Source organism: Papio anubis, chromosome X (genome assembly GCF_008728515.1).
Source record: "Papio anubis isolate 15944 chromosome X, Panubis1.0, whole genome shotgun sequence".
NCBI lineage: Eukaryota > Metazoa > Chordata > Mammalia > Primates > Cercopithecidae > Papio > Papio anubis.
In genome coordinates, this window is record NC_044996.1 from 68,342,389 (window position 1) to 68,357,323 (window position 14,935).

Consider the following 14,935-nt stretch of genomic DNA (forward strand, 5'->3'; position numbering starts at 1 on the left):
GTCCTGAGTTGGTTTAGCCGCTGTTACAGTTGCTCTTTTAAGTCTTTGAAGTGTCAAATGCGGAATAACTTTTAAACTTTCAGCTGTGAAGTGTTTTGATGAGAGGCATCTTGATCATCCCCCGTGTAATATTATACTTTATCTCTGTTATATCGCCAGCTCCCAATACAGTGTGTGGCTTAGAGTAGCCAAGTAGTAAAGCTCGCTTTGAAGAAAGTAGTAAAAATTATGATTATTGTCACTACAGACGCAATATTCTCAGAGGGGACTGGAGGATGGGCAAGCTTCGGAATCATGCCTTTGTTGCCACAAGTGGAGTCCATTAAGTGGCATATGTTTGCCTGTGTGTGTGCATGTGTGAAGAAGAGTAGCATTGTGTGTCATCAATAGTGTGAGGGTAACCAGCGGGAGCATCCTGAGAGGGACAAGTGAGGTGGGGGGTAGGGAGGACAGGCATATTTATTCTTTTTTAAACGGGGGTTATCCTGCCTTTACCTCCTAGGAGGATAATGTATGATGTACTAAAATCCCCGCCCTAGTATTTGTCACTAAGTATTGAAATGGGCGTGGTTTGGCATATAAGACACCTGCTTTTCGTAAGCCCTGCAAAGAGATACTCTTGGAGTCCTACCCTGCCTCTGACTCCTCAAGTGCTCGGGAGGGTCCTCCAGTTCCAGCATCCTTTTTGAGAATCCTACCGCCCGCCAGCAGTGCTGCTCCGTGGACTTGAGAGGGCCTGCTGAGCATGTGTGAAGAGTGCTGCGCATGCTCCGTGGAGCGGGCCGGTTTACCGAGGCGCTAGCAGGGGCTTTTACTACTCTTCAGCAGTCTCCCCAGCCCAGCACCCCTCCTCCCCTCTATCCCACCACCCACCACGCGGTCCTCCGCATCCACCCCGCCCCTCTATCCCGCCCCCTTCACCCCAGGCTGGGGAATCTCCATTGACGTTTGGGTGACGCCGCTTTGCCGCCGCCGTGGGGGGGTCCAGGCGCCGCACAGGTAACGCCGCCGCTGCCGCCATATTGACAGAGCAGGGAGCGGGGAGGGGACTCGAGGAAGCGGGGTGTTGGGGGGAGTCACCACCGAGCGGCCGTCGTGGTGGTGGCAGTGGTGAGCGCGAGCCGAGCGGCAGCTCTCGGAGAGGCAGCACAGAGTTGTCTTCTCTATGGGAATCACCGGGCGGCGGCGGCGGCGACCCCCTGCTCCCAGCCTCTGAGAGACCCGGCGGCGAGGGCAGCGGTCGCTGAAGGCGGGGCTGGGGGTCGCTGCGGCGGCGGCGGGCCAGTTCAATAGACAGGATGCGCGGCTGCGCCAGCGGTAGGCGGCAGCTCCTGTTCGAGTGCTCCTGAAGGGGAGATGCTACCATTCGCTCCTCAGGACGAGCCCTGGGACCGAGAAATGGAAGTGTTCAGCGGCGGCGGCGCGAGCAGCGGCGAGGTTAGTGTGGTGGCCGAGACGGGCTGGAGCCAACCCCCACCTCCTTCCCCTCAAGACCTTGGCTGGGGACCGAGAGAGGAGAGGCGTGGGGCCGGGAAGCGGGCTCCCGGGCAAGCCCCCTAGATGCTGCCTCCACTGCCCTTTCGCTGGGGAGCGGGCGGGGATGAGACGGCGGGCTCGGGCATGCGGAGTGAGTGCAGCCTGGGCCCGGGCTCGGCCTTGGGCGGAGCGCCTGCCTGGCGGGCCACGCCAGAGTTGTTGTGACTAAGTTTCTTCACTTTCCGACCCGAAGGGGAACTGGGGGACTGGCGGGGTGCTGTGCCTGACTCCGCGCGTCCCTTTTTCTCCGCCGCGCCTAGTTTGCTGGCTGGGAACATTTTGGGGGACAGCTGCGGACTCCAGCTCGCTGTTGAACCCCGGGCGCTTTACGAACCCAGTGCAACAAACACACCAAGGTGACTAAGTAACTCTGGGGACATTTGCACATAGGCACGAGTGTTCCCTGGTAACAGCTTTCTCGTTTCTCTGTGGCTTGTTATGGTTCCTTGTAATGACCCATGTCGAGATACACTGGCGACCTATCTCCAGTCGCCAGGTTTCAGGTGATGTTCTACTGCTTCCTCTCAGGTCCCCTTGATTCTACTGCACTCTTGCTCCGCCCCTTCTCCTTTCCACAACCCCTGTCCCCGCCCCGTTGGTCTGTAAAAGAAGACGCAAAGTAAACCCCAGCCCTCATAAATAAGTCGAATCTTTGGTAAGACTTAGCGAGGTTCAACCAAAATACTTTGGTGCACCTCTCTTCCCACTCTTCTTACCTCTGAAACTGTTCTGGTTGGGCTTTGGTCAGCTGTGCAGTGAGAACGTAGATGTACACAGGTGCTTTGTTTTAATTGTTATAAAAGCGGGCAGCATTTAAACACAAAAACGTGTCTTTTGTGATAGAAAGTTGGATCCTTTTCTGATAACTTAATCGACTGCGTACTACTCCAGTAGAGGCCACCATACACCTCCTAAAAATAGTTGGTGAAATTGATTCACAGTAGGATATTTTGAGGTAAGACTCTCAATCCTCGACATCTAAAGGGTGCAACTTTTCTTCAAGTACTTGGTCCATTAAAAAAAAAAAATACACATTTGGCTGTTGTATGATTACCTTTTTTTTTCTTTAAATTTTTTTGTTGTTTATCAACTAAACTGGGGTAAAGATTACATGCTAGAATAGCATGTGGTAAGGAATGTAGTGGAAATAAATTCAGAAATACCCTAAATCTGAACCCTCTATACTTATAGGAAATATTTTACTAGTAAACCAAGCAATTCCAATATACATTTTAATATTTTACATCTCGTAAGAACAAGATAAATGAATAGGTGTTCCTTTCTTGTTGAAATGTGGGAATGCTAACTGCACAATTGTCTAGCAAGTCTATTGAAGGGGAGAGGAACTTTGTTTTATTCATGTATGTAACTTACAGAACTTAGAGTCATAGGCATTTAGTTTATAAAAACAGTTAAATGCTTTGCCCTATAAGGTTGGGATGGGAGGTGGGAAGCCTTTTGCATGCCTACTATTTTATTATTTCTGTTAACTTTGAATGTAGTATGTTTTAAATTGTAATTACCACATATGGTTTTTTTATTGTTTACAGTATGTTTTAGGTATTGTAGAGATTTAACAATGGGTCTCTCTACCTCAGCAATTTGGAAAAATACTCGAGTGGAAATTGTTAATCCCTATGAAGTAAAACGAAAGGTGAAGGTAATGTGGTGAAGATAGTATTTCTGCCTTCTTTCTCTAAAACAGTTTTGATTGGTTAGATTTAACCCTGCAAGTTACTTAATAAAAAATATTCTAGGTGAAAACTAAATGCTACATTTGAACAGACCCACTTAGTACTTAGAAGAGTTTGTTTGTTTTTAATTATATTCTTTTGATAAGAAGTAAACAAGTTTACTTTTGATAATTTATATTTATTTTAATTACAAATTTGTTGATGTTGGCTTTAGAAATGCTAATTTTGAGTACAAGGTCTACAACCCTCAATCGTGATAATTTTAGGACTAAGAGTGTTTTTGTTGTAGAATATATATTTTTAAAATGTGTTAGAATCCTTAAAGAAAATGTAGGTAAGAATCTGTTAACTTTAATGTCAAAAGAAATAATTTCCGTCCATTTCTGTGTGTGTTGAATCTGGTAAGATTAAAGATTATAGACAATACCATATATTTTGGAGTCTTTTTGTATCTTTTACCTGTCTTGCTTGCATGGACAGTTGTTAACCTTTGAATTACCATTCAGAAGTGTGTAAATTGGTTGTTTGAGACTCTTAACATGTTTTCCCACAGGAAAAACTTATCAAGGGTACTTACATTTTTAGATCAGTACACAATAGCGAGGTATAATGATGCCGAGCCTAACCACTGTTTGTAAAATTGTTCTATGGTGAAATGTGTCAGGTTTCAACCAATAATTAGCTTGATCCCAGTGAGAGGAGGAGAATGGGCCTGAGAAGGGGAAACCTGGGATCTTTTGGTTTCTGGGAAGAGAGTTCTTAGAAGAGGGGAAATAGGGTAAGCAAGAAACTGGTTGTGAGAGATCTTGCAGGGACTGTCTCAATCAGGTCTACTGGGAATAGGAACTTCAAAGGGCATCACCCCTCATGCAGTCACAATTTTAGCTTTTGACTGGATTCTGTCAGGATCAAGAAAGAGATTTTACTTGAGATGGAATGGGTCATTCCTGGGCAAGGATCATAAAGAACAACCTATTTGACTAATGTGAACTTTTCATGATTTAATGCCATGCATGTTACAGTTTGTTCGCTTAGTTGTTTTTTGGTGAGGAACTAAGTGCTTCCTTATCGAGTTGATTATAGAATTTTCACATTTCATATCATAGTAAACATCTAGTACTTTTATATTATTTCTTTAGCAATGCTGTTTTTGTTTAAGCAAGTTAGTTTTTATTTATTTATTTATTTTTCGAGTCAGGGTCTTTCTATGTCATTGCCCATTGTCCAGGCTGTCCTCGAACTCCTGGACTCAAACAATCCTCATGCCTCAGGTTCTCGAGTAGCTGGGACTACAGGTGCTCAGAACCATGCCTGTCTAAGCAAATTAGTTTTGAGAGTATGTAGTTTACTGATAAAACCAATTTGGGAAAAACTTCTAGTTTTAATTAATTCTCATGAGACCCTATAGTGATAGAGGAAAGAACAGCTTTGAAGGCAGGTAAATCTGAGTTCTTGTCTGAGCTCCATGCCATACTTATGGTGTGACACAATCCACGTTACCTAACCTTTCTGAACCTCACTTTTTTTATCTATAAGTTGGAGAAAAAACCATCTTCAAGAGTTGTTTTGTAAAGAAAATTCAGTGCTGGGTTTAATAAACTTAGCAAGATGTTTTGCACATAGTCTCTAGTACACAATAGTTCCTCCTCTTTTCCCACAGCCATCATGCCTCTTTCCATGCCCCTAAACTCTGAACTATTGTTATCTATGTTAAAATCCTGGGATTCAGATAACTATGGCCATGACTTTCCGTTTCTTAAGCAGTTTTTCTTAAGAACCCTTCCTAAATTTGATCATTTCATCTAAGTATAGTGGTGTTCTCACTGTGAATGTTTGTAATCACAGATAGGGTGATCCAGGGATTAAATACAAAGTTATATTTAGAAACACTGGAAGGATAAGAAGAGACAGATAATTTCATTTATTGTATCTGGCTGATGAGGTGTTTCATTGAAAATTTTAATATTTTTAAAAATTCTGAACTCTTGTAATGGTAGGAATTGGTTCAATTCATGAAGCATTTATTGAGTACAAGGCAGTGCTGCACATAGTGCTGTAATGTGAAATGCTTACCCTACCCCCACAGGTTTACATTCAGGTAGTTAGACAGGCATGTATGGAAATTGTTATTGTAGAAGGCACAAGATTATCAACAATGAGGTGGTGGTGGTGGTGATGTGGTGGTGGTGGTTTAGGAATGGATCTGGTAAACCTTTGTGAAGGAGGTGGAATTTGAGCAGGGCATTAGAAAGTGGTAATATTTTCACAGACAGATGAAAGGAGCATATTTCATGTGGATGGGGACAATATAAGAAAAGGCATGGAAACGTTCTGAAAGAAGGAAGAGTCTGATACTGTTACAAGTCTGTGATATGGGAGAGGGGATATAGTGAGAAATAAGATAAGGAATGTATTGAAGGTAGGTTAGGCCCAGGTTGAATGGGACTTTTTAAGCAAGTTTAAGGGTTCAATTTTATCTCATAATTAGGAGTCACTGAAGGTTTTTGAGAATATGAGTGACATTAGATTTGTGCTTTGAAAAATAATTGATGGTAGTGAAGAATGGGGGAGATATGGAAGGTGGGGAATTCCAGCTAGGAGGCTATTGTGTTAGTAGAAGTAGTAGTGAGATTTTTGAACTAGTACAGAAAGGGTAGAAAAGAGATGACTGATGGGAGAGACCTGGCAGAGGTAGAATAGTTACAATTTGGTAAATGATTGGATGTTGGAGAGTAAGAAGAAATAACAAACAACTGAGATTAGAAGCGTCCTGGTAGGAATTAATTCAATGTAACAGGTATTTAATGCATGCCTGCCAATATAAGCCTCTATATTAGCCACTAGACTAATACAAAAATCAATAGATCTTTGTAGTATAGGGAGATAGAAAGCTAAAATGAACTCTCCCCTTTCTAATATTGTATTGAATAATAGCACTGCACTCTGAAGATTTCTGATCGTGCTTAGAATGCTTAAATTCTTTACTACCGAAGGTGAACACGCTTATTACTAGCTAAAACATTTTTTTATTCTTTTTAAATGGGCCTTAGGCCTGTAATTCTTGTTTCACCAATGTTCATCTTAAATAGTCAGCAGCCGTGAGTACAGAGTCCTATTCTGAAAATAGTGACCATTACTTATTTCTGGAATGTAGAAAGAGAGCAGGGACATCTGTATTTTTTGTATGCTTTCACCAGGTTTATTTGGAATAGACAAGCAGGGAGGAGTCAGAGGACAGTGGCCCCTCCCTGCCACAGGTGCCTTCTCAGTTCCTCCAAATCAATCTTTCTTTAAACCAGTCTGATCTGGAAATATTCAGGTCAGTTCCTCGGGGCAGGGCCTCTGTATTTCCCTACCTTGATTAGTTCATCAAGAGAGCTAATCATTACCTCTGTGTTCCATAATAAGACCTACTGATAGTGTAGTTGCTTTTCTGGGCCATATTGTTTTAGTACCTACTCTCTCGTCTAGAATTTTGATGAGGAAATGCAAGATTTTTTTCCCTTCCTGTAATTTCTTTCTTGGTGCCACCATTGTATGTAGCAACACTTCTTAAGATTTGGTAAGCACTGGGAATCTTGAGGTATAAGCCTTTCAGTACTTTGTCAGATTTTGCTATGTAATGTTTATTCATTTATGTTATTTCCAAGGATTATTTACTGTTCCTGCCGATAATTTTTTTTGTGTGTGTGTATTTTCTTTATTTTTGTTTGTTTTTAGGTGGGAAAGGAGTTGAATGGGAGAGAGATTTAGAGAGCTGAGCTGAATCTGGCTTTTGCAGATAAGAGATGTTTTCTAAATTGCCCTGGGAGACATTCTGTAACTGATTTCACTGCTAGATTTTAATCTGTATCTCTACTTTAGAAACATGTCCTGCTGTAATTTTGTGTGCACGTGTGTGTGTGTGTGTGTGTGTGTGTGAGAGAGAGAGAGAGAGACAGAGAGTGGGGAAGAGAAGAGACAGAGAAAGAGGGAGGGTGGAGTAGAGTGCATGTGTGTTACTTGTCATTTGCTTCATTTCACCAAGTATTTGAGATAGTATATGGGAAATATAATCTGATAACTATTTTGATATTGAGGATAAGGGAAAACAAAGTAGGAGATATATGAAAAGGCTGGAGGGTAGGGAGTGAAGAATAAAATAGAACACAAATAAGCAGGCTGTAAGGGTCTACGACATGTTTAAAATATAGTTGAATTATAAATTTGACCTTGAGTTTCCTTAGCTGGTTTTTCTCAACTCTGACTGTGTATTATGTGTTTACCTGGGGGTTTAAAAAAATTATCCATGCCAATGTTCCACTCAGAGATTCACATTTAACTAATCTAGATTCCCCAGTTGCTTATGATGCACAGCCAGGGTTAAAAACCACAGCTCTAGGCCAAAGTAAAAAGAGAAATAGTCACATAGTTGTCACTATTCAATAGGAAAACAAAGAATATTAATTTTTAAGCTAGCAATTAGCTCTACAGTAAATTATCTGTGAATTGTGATATTTTTCTGTGTGTTTTATTTTGTTGTTGTTTTAAGATATGACTGGAGCCAAATGGGGTTGTTTGAACTGTTGTGTATGTTCTTGCTGTTTAGTTTTGAGGAATTTGCTTTTCCAGTAGCATTAAAAACAAAATTTTAGCACCGTAGCTAATTTTCATATAGTTTGGCCATAAAACTAAGAGGTTAAATTACTTGTTCACCCATTTTAATAGCTAAGTAAGGAGATAGTGACTGTTTTGAATGACAAATATCCCATTACATCTCTAACAAAAAATTTCAAAACCCATGGGTAATTATTACTATGGATCCCTCTGCCTCTCCTGTAAAGTGATTAAAGACAAACTTTAAGAGGAAATATAGCAATTTAAACACCCAATACAAATTTTTTTAACCTGAAAAAATGTTGGAATCCATTCCATTTAAAAGTATCGAATCTTAAGGGAGAAAGAGATATAGCATTTATTGAGCATGAACTGTGTACCAGCTAGTACTAGATGCATCATAGATTATCTCAGTTTTATTCACTCTTCAAAACATCTTGGTAAGACAGTTGTGTCTTTTTAACAGAATAGAAAGATACATGCAAGTTAGTGGGAAGTATGTCTGGAATTTGAAACTAGATTATTTTAAATTCATGCTTTTTCCTCTATACATTGCTATCTCCCCACTAAGGACAATATTGAAAATAAGGAGAGAATATAGATAAGTTGTTAGCAACCATATTAGATCAGCAGTCAGATGTGCTGATTCAATAGCCATGCCTGTCTATTTAAGTTAAATAAATGTCAACAAAATCCCAGCAAATCTGTTTTTTTGTTTTGTTTTGTAAACAGACAAGCATATTCTAAAATGTGTATGTAAAAGTACAAGACCTAGAAACTCTGGAACAGTTTTGAAAAAGAAGAATAAAATAAGGAATTACTCTATTGGATATTAAGTTTTACTATGTAACTATAATAAAGACAATGTGGTATCAATGGAAGAATAGATGCATAGATCAGTAGACCAGAATAGAGTACACAGAAATAGAGCCTCACAAATACACTCAACTGAATTTTGAGAAAAAATGCAAAAACTAAAAAAATAAAGATGAAGATCAGTTTCTAAAATCTAAGGAAATTTTAGGGGGAAATTTGCTACCGTTTTCAAAAAAGCAGAACTTAAAATTTACACTTTCTGAAGATTCTGGGGAAATTATTACATAAAACATTTTTACTATTTTCAATTAGTACAGTTGAAATTAGTCATTAAGGCATAAGTGAAAATGGAACATGAATTATCCTAAAAATCATAAACTTGATGAGAGTTGAGGTACAGGGATTTATTACTCTACTTAAAGGATCAGAGTGGACAAAACTTCAGAAAACAAAGGAGAAAAATGTCATATGAGGGGAAATGTGGACTGAATGTTAGGTTTCAAATGACTTTTAGTTTTTCTTAAATACAGCATCGTGAGAGGGGTTTGGTGTATGTGTTAAAGAAATTGTACTAATTGAGAATAGTCAAAATTCAAAATTAAGGGAAATAGATAAACCATTAGGTCTGATTTGATAAAAAATATTTTGCATTCCTGATTGTTCACCTGGAGTAGATGCTGTGATAAATGAATGCTGTTGGAAACAATTCCATTTCAAACTTACATGGGCATATACAGAAAACTATATGTTGATTATAGAGACATATACAAGAATGACAGAACATATGTAAAATAATTTGTATATGATTTTGTACTTTATTTTACAGATGGAGAAGAGTAACTCTAGACCTGGCACAATCATAAAACATTTATTGTGTTTATCATGTGTAGAGCAATTATGTTGGAATAAGTGAATACTTATAGAATCTCTTAAGGGAGGTCAGTCAATATGGATTTTCAAAAAAGACATGGTCATTCAGCAACTTCACATCTATAAACAATATTAATTTGATTTTATTTGGTCTTTATTCATGATATTGTATATATCATTAGTTCTTTCTTTTTTATTGCTGTGCACTATTCTGTTATGTGAATGTACCACAGTTGATTTGTTCATTAATAAGTTGAAGGACATTTGGATTTGGGTTGTTACCAGTGTTTGGTGATTATGAATAAAGCCATTATACACATTTGTGTGAAAATTTCGGTTTGGACATAACTTTTCACTTATATTGGGTAAACACTTAGGAGTGAGGTTGGTGTATGAGAATTCCAGCTGCTCTGAATACTTGTTAGCACTTAGTGTTGTCAGATTAAGTGAAAAAAATTGGCTATTCTAATTGGAGTGTAGGGGTATCTAATTGTGATTTTAACTTGCATTTCCCTAATGACACATGTTGCTAAGCATATTTTCATATGCTTATTTGCCATCCGTATATATTCTCTGATGAGTTGTCTTTTCAAAATTTTTGAAATTGTTCAAATTAGGTTGTTTTCTTATTATTGAATTTTGAGAATTCTTTATATTCCAAATGCAAGTCCTTTATTAGATATCTATTTCCAAATATTTTTTCCCATTCTGTGGTCTGTCTTTTCATTCTCTTAACAAGGAGTCGACGTTTTTCATCTTAGCAAAGTCCAGTTTATCAGTTTTTTTTTTCTTTTATGAATTGTGTTTTTGGTGTTGTATCTAAGAAATCCTAGCCTAATCCAAAGTTACAGAAATTTTCCCTTAAGTTTTCTTCTAGAAGTTTTTTAGTTGTATGTCTTAATTTAGGTCTTTGATCCATTTCTAGTTAATTTTTGAATATGGTGGGTAGTGTGGTAGAAGTCTACTTTTTCCCACAGGTATGTCCAGTTGCTCTGCCACCATTTGTTGAAAAGACTACCTGTTCTCCATTGAATTGCCTTTGTACTATATCAAAACTCATTTTGTCACATATGTATAGTTTTCATAATAATTTTAATGAATTAGTCCTGTGGAACTTCAGAATTGCACTTACTGAGCATAGATATATGGTGTTAATAAAATTAATTAACAAAATTAGTTAATAAATTCTTGAGGTTGTTTCTGTATCGGGTTTAGTGAAATATTCTTTATTAAAAAACAAAATAATTTCTGTGGTGTATTTTCTTTGCAGTCATTAATTTTCAAAACATTAAGTGACTGTTCTTAGACCCTTTTATAGATGAGCAAACCTAATAGTGCTAGAAGTTTTATGTGAACTTTCTCATTCTACAGTGATACTTCTCTGTTTATCTCCTCCCCCATATCTGTACATTACCCCTAACATTTTTTATGTAGCAGTTTGTGACCTGTTAGTTGCTTAGTACTAGACATGAAAACTACAAGACTGAATAAGCTTCAGTTCATATTCTAGAAACTATCTATTTGCCAAGAAAATGGGAGCCTGGATTGTTGGAGCTTTGTTAACCATCGTTAACATAGATTTAATTTTGCTGTTTTTAAATCAAATTATTTTGGCTTGGCATGGTGGCTCATGCCTGTAATTCCAGCAGTTTGGGAGGCAGCATGAGAGGAATACTTGAGCCCAGGAGTTTGAGACCAGCCTGGGCAACATAGTGAGACCCTGTCTCTGAAAAGAATAAAAAATTAGCTGAGTGTGGTAGCGCATGCCTGTGGTCCCAGCTACTTGTGGAGCTGAGGTGGGAGGATCACTTGAGCCTGGGAAGTCAAGGCTGCTGTGAGCCATGACTAGGCCACTGCACTCCAGCCTGGGTTACAGAGCGAGACCTTGTCTCAAAAACAATTTATTTTAGTTTTTAAATTTGACAAATAGTAGTTGCATATTCCTTTTGGTTTTAAGACGAGAATGACATTCGTTCTTTGAAAAACATTTTTAAACTACTTTCTTTAACCTTGGTTAATGATACTAAGTGCCTCATGCCTTCCTACGTGAAAGAGGAAATATGAGAATAACGTAGGTTGGGTTTGTATTGAGAATATTGTGCTAATTAAGTTGATTGTTAAACTTAAGGAAATATAAACAGTTGGTTAGCCATCTCAGATTCTTTAGAAATTCGGAATAGCATAGAGGATAAGGGCTGGTTCCCTAGAGCTAGAATGCCTGGAGTTTAAATTCTGGCTCTTTATTTATTTACTGTGTGACCTTGGACAAGTTACTTCTCTGTACTTTACTTGGTCGCTCTATCTGTAAAATGGGGATAACAGTAGCATATAATATATGTAAAGCACTTAGAAGAGTGTCTTTTCCATTGTAAGTACTCAGTAAATATTATTTTTAAATATATCACGTCTGCAACCTGAGTTATTGAAGATTAACAGGCTTGGAAGTTAAAAAAATCAACTATTGTATAATATTTAAGTATATCTAATTATGCAGTTATTAGAATTTCATCTTATTTAAAGGTATTTATATACAAATACACATTTCTCCTTTTTGACCATCTGCTTCTACATGTGGCTTGAGTTTTGAAACATTTTATTCTTCCTTGATTAGCTGTAGTAAGGCTGCTTTTTCTTTTTTGTATTCACTTCTCAGGAGGATGGTACTGCTTTTACTGAGCTTATATCTTCTGTATTCACTGAGCTTCTGTTTTCTATAGTCTATTGACTTGTGATTTTCTCTGAGTAGTTTTTTGAGTGCAAAAATTTATTAATGGAAAAACCCCCACACATATCAGGTAGAATTTGACCTCAAGCTAAGGTTGTGTAATAGCTGTCTATTTTTTACCTTCTTCCACATAGAAACCCATTTTAGATTTTAAATTTTTTCCTTTATTCTCCATTGTTTATGAAGTGATGAAAGAATAGAGTAATATGGTGTAGGATGTTTAGGAACTGTGACTCACTGGGACAAACGAATTGCTTTATCTTGTCACTAGCTTGCTGTATGTTTTAAGGTAAATGTTAATCAGTTCTTCACATATAAAATGTGAATTAACATGTTTATGATTGTTTTGAGAAGTAACACAATTGTACTTTATATATAATGTTTGTCAAGAATAATAAAGTTATTTTTCCTTTCAAAAAATAACTAAAGATTTAGGTTTTCTAAACAAAGTACTTCTTTAACCCTGATATATAACTCAGTAGACAATTTAAACTTAATTCATACCCCAAAGGCAGTATTTTAATGTGATTATGTAGACTTCATATGTTGAAGAGGTTACAACAGTGAGAATTACTACCTCAGAATGTCATGTGTGTATGTAGGTTGTATATATATGGGACTTCATTTATACCACATGAATACTTATATTTTTGGAAAGTAAACTTCCCAAATTCATGTGTTGTAGCCCATATGAGACTGGCCAGACAGCCAGTGCCTTTGCATTGGGAACACTTTAGAGCTATTCAAAGCCAATAAAGTCATTAGCTCTGATTTCAACTAAGCAGAGTAAACAAATTCCTGCCTGAATAGAGACTAGGGAGCTGCTTTTCTGTCATTGAAACAAGGTTGTAAAAACTCAAATGTTCTGGAAATACCTTCTACTGTTTATGTAATATTGATGTACTTAGTTTAACTCAGTAGTAACAGTAGTTACTCAGTGACTCAGTAGTAACTCAGTAGTAACTCAGTAGTAATAGTAGTAGTACAACTACTATTTTTAAAAAATAGTCCTTTTTAAAAGCATGATGATAATTGGATTTAATTGGTTCTAAATATTGTTTTGCATGCACTCACCAAATTATGATTAAATATGTATAAAATGTTGTGTTACTAGATAGGGTTCATTTGGTTATTACTCTCAATTTCTGTCTTCATAACTGAAAACTAATTAACTGTGTATCTACCCATTTTTCCGTAATGTACAAAGAAATGTCTGAACTGAAGGACAATATTTTATGTCACAAATACCAACAAATTTAGCCTTATAGAAAGATTTTAAGAAATATTTTGGTTGTTAATGTTTTAATTCCATACTCCTGTGGCATTATTCACAGATTCACTAATAGATCTTTCCCATTCTTTTGCTTTTCTAAAATATAATACCTGATTTTCTCCTACTCAAATAAGCTGTCAAGAAAGTAGAGCCTCGATATGTATGGCAGTTCAGTTTGTGCCATATTCTTGCTTTGCATAGCTCCCCTTACTCTTGGCTATGTAATAGCTAGCATATAAATGCTATGTAAATAGCTGTTAATAGAGATAATATTATTGCTATGTAATATCTAGCAATATAAATGCCATTTAAATAACTGTTAGTCGAGATAATTTAAAATACAGAGGAAGAGATATAACAGATAAATAATAGAATTTAAAGTGTAGAGGAGGATGTGCATAGTTATATGCAAATACTACATCATTTTATATACAAAACTTGAGCATCTGTGGATTTTGGCATCCACGAGAGGTCGTGGAACCAATGTCCCATGGATACTGAGGTTCATAATGTGATTGCCATGCAAGATATGAAATACAAAGAATTTCTAAGATTTTTTTCTTGAAAACAATTTTATGACTAACCCAAACAATATCTTTTAATGTGATTTTGAAAAAGCTGAATTCCTCTTTGCTGTTAGCATTTAAGAGTCAGAAATGAGAAGTAAAATGACTTACTGTAACTTCTTCATGAAATTATGTTTTAAAGTTGGTTTTAAACATTTTTAGTAAGAAAACTAATAAAAATCTAAGGAAAAATAATGGCCTTTACTTATTATTGAAGTTATTTTATAAATTTTATTCATTTAGATCCCAGATTTTAGTCATGCCATTTTGTAAATATTTTTCCAGTGTCTATTATGTTCCAGATATTATGCTAGGTACTGGGGTAACCAAGAGTAATATGATGTGATCCCTTTCCTCCAGGAGTTTACAGTCTGATAGAGAGATGGAACAGATACTTAACAAGTAACGCAGTGTTTATTGATAGAAGTCTGCGTAGGGTAAGGTGGAAGGAAAAAGGGAAAGTGTAACGTGAGTCTTGATAAAGATGAGTTGACATTCAAAAGGACAGGTAATTCAAAATGGCAAATACTCCAAACATCATTCATATTTAACTTTGGACTTGGTTTTATGCCTTAATTTGAACATGGATATGTTTTATCAGCTAATACTTTTACAACAGAGCCTCATGATTGCATTTAAATACCTGACTAAAGTAATCGCTCGGAGGCTCTATACTCTTGTCCCATTCTGAGACTCTTTAAAAAAAAGACATCTCTTTTAAATTGATTTGAAACAGAATTGCCCTTCCTTAAGTCCTCCCTGAAGCAGTGACAATAATTAGGTGGGTATATTTCAAACCTTTTGAGGTACAAACTACAGGAATATTGTATAATTAGAAAGCCAGAAAGGATCAAAGTAG

General features: G+C 37.3%; 1 protein-coding gene across 5 annotated transcripts in view; it reads left to right on the forward strand.

The window, feature by feature from the left end:
* Positions 1-835: 835 nt before the first annotated feature.
* The window catches only part of RPS6KA6 (ribosomal protein S6 kinase A6), a 137,110-nt gene continuing 123,010 nt past the window's right edge, over positions 836-14,935 (forward strand). The window contains exons 1-2 of one of the 5 annotated variants that reach the window (XM_009197856.2): positions 1,357-1,437; positions 3,087-3,196. In XM_009197856.2, coding sequence (XP_009196120.2) covers positions 3,116-3,196 — 81 coding nt within the window. In that variant the 5' untranslated portion in view covers positions 1,357-1,437; positions 3,087-3,115. Of the gene's footprint in view, positions 1,000-1,060; positions 1,438-3,086; positions 3,197-14,935 lie in introns of those variants that run through there. The other 4 variants (XM_009197859.4, XM_031660574.1, XM_003917939.5 and 1 more) reach the window with 4 other exon arrangements.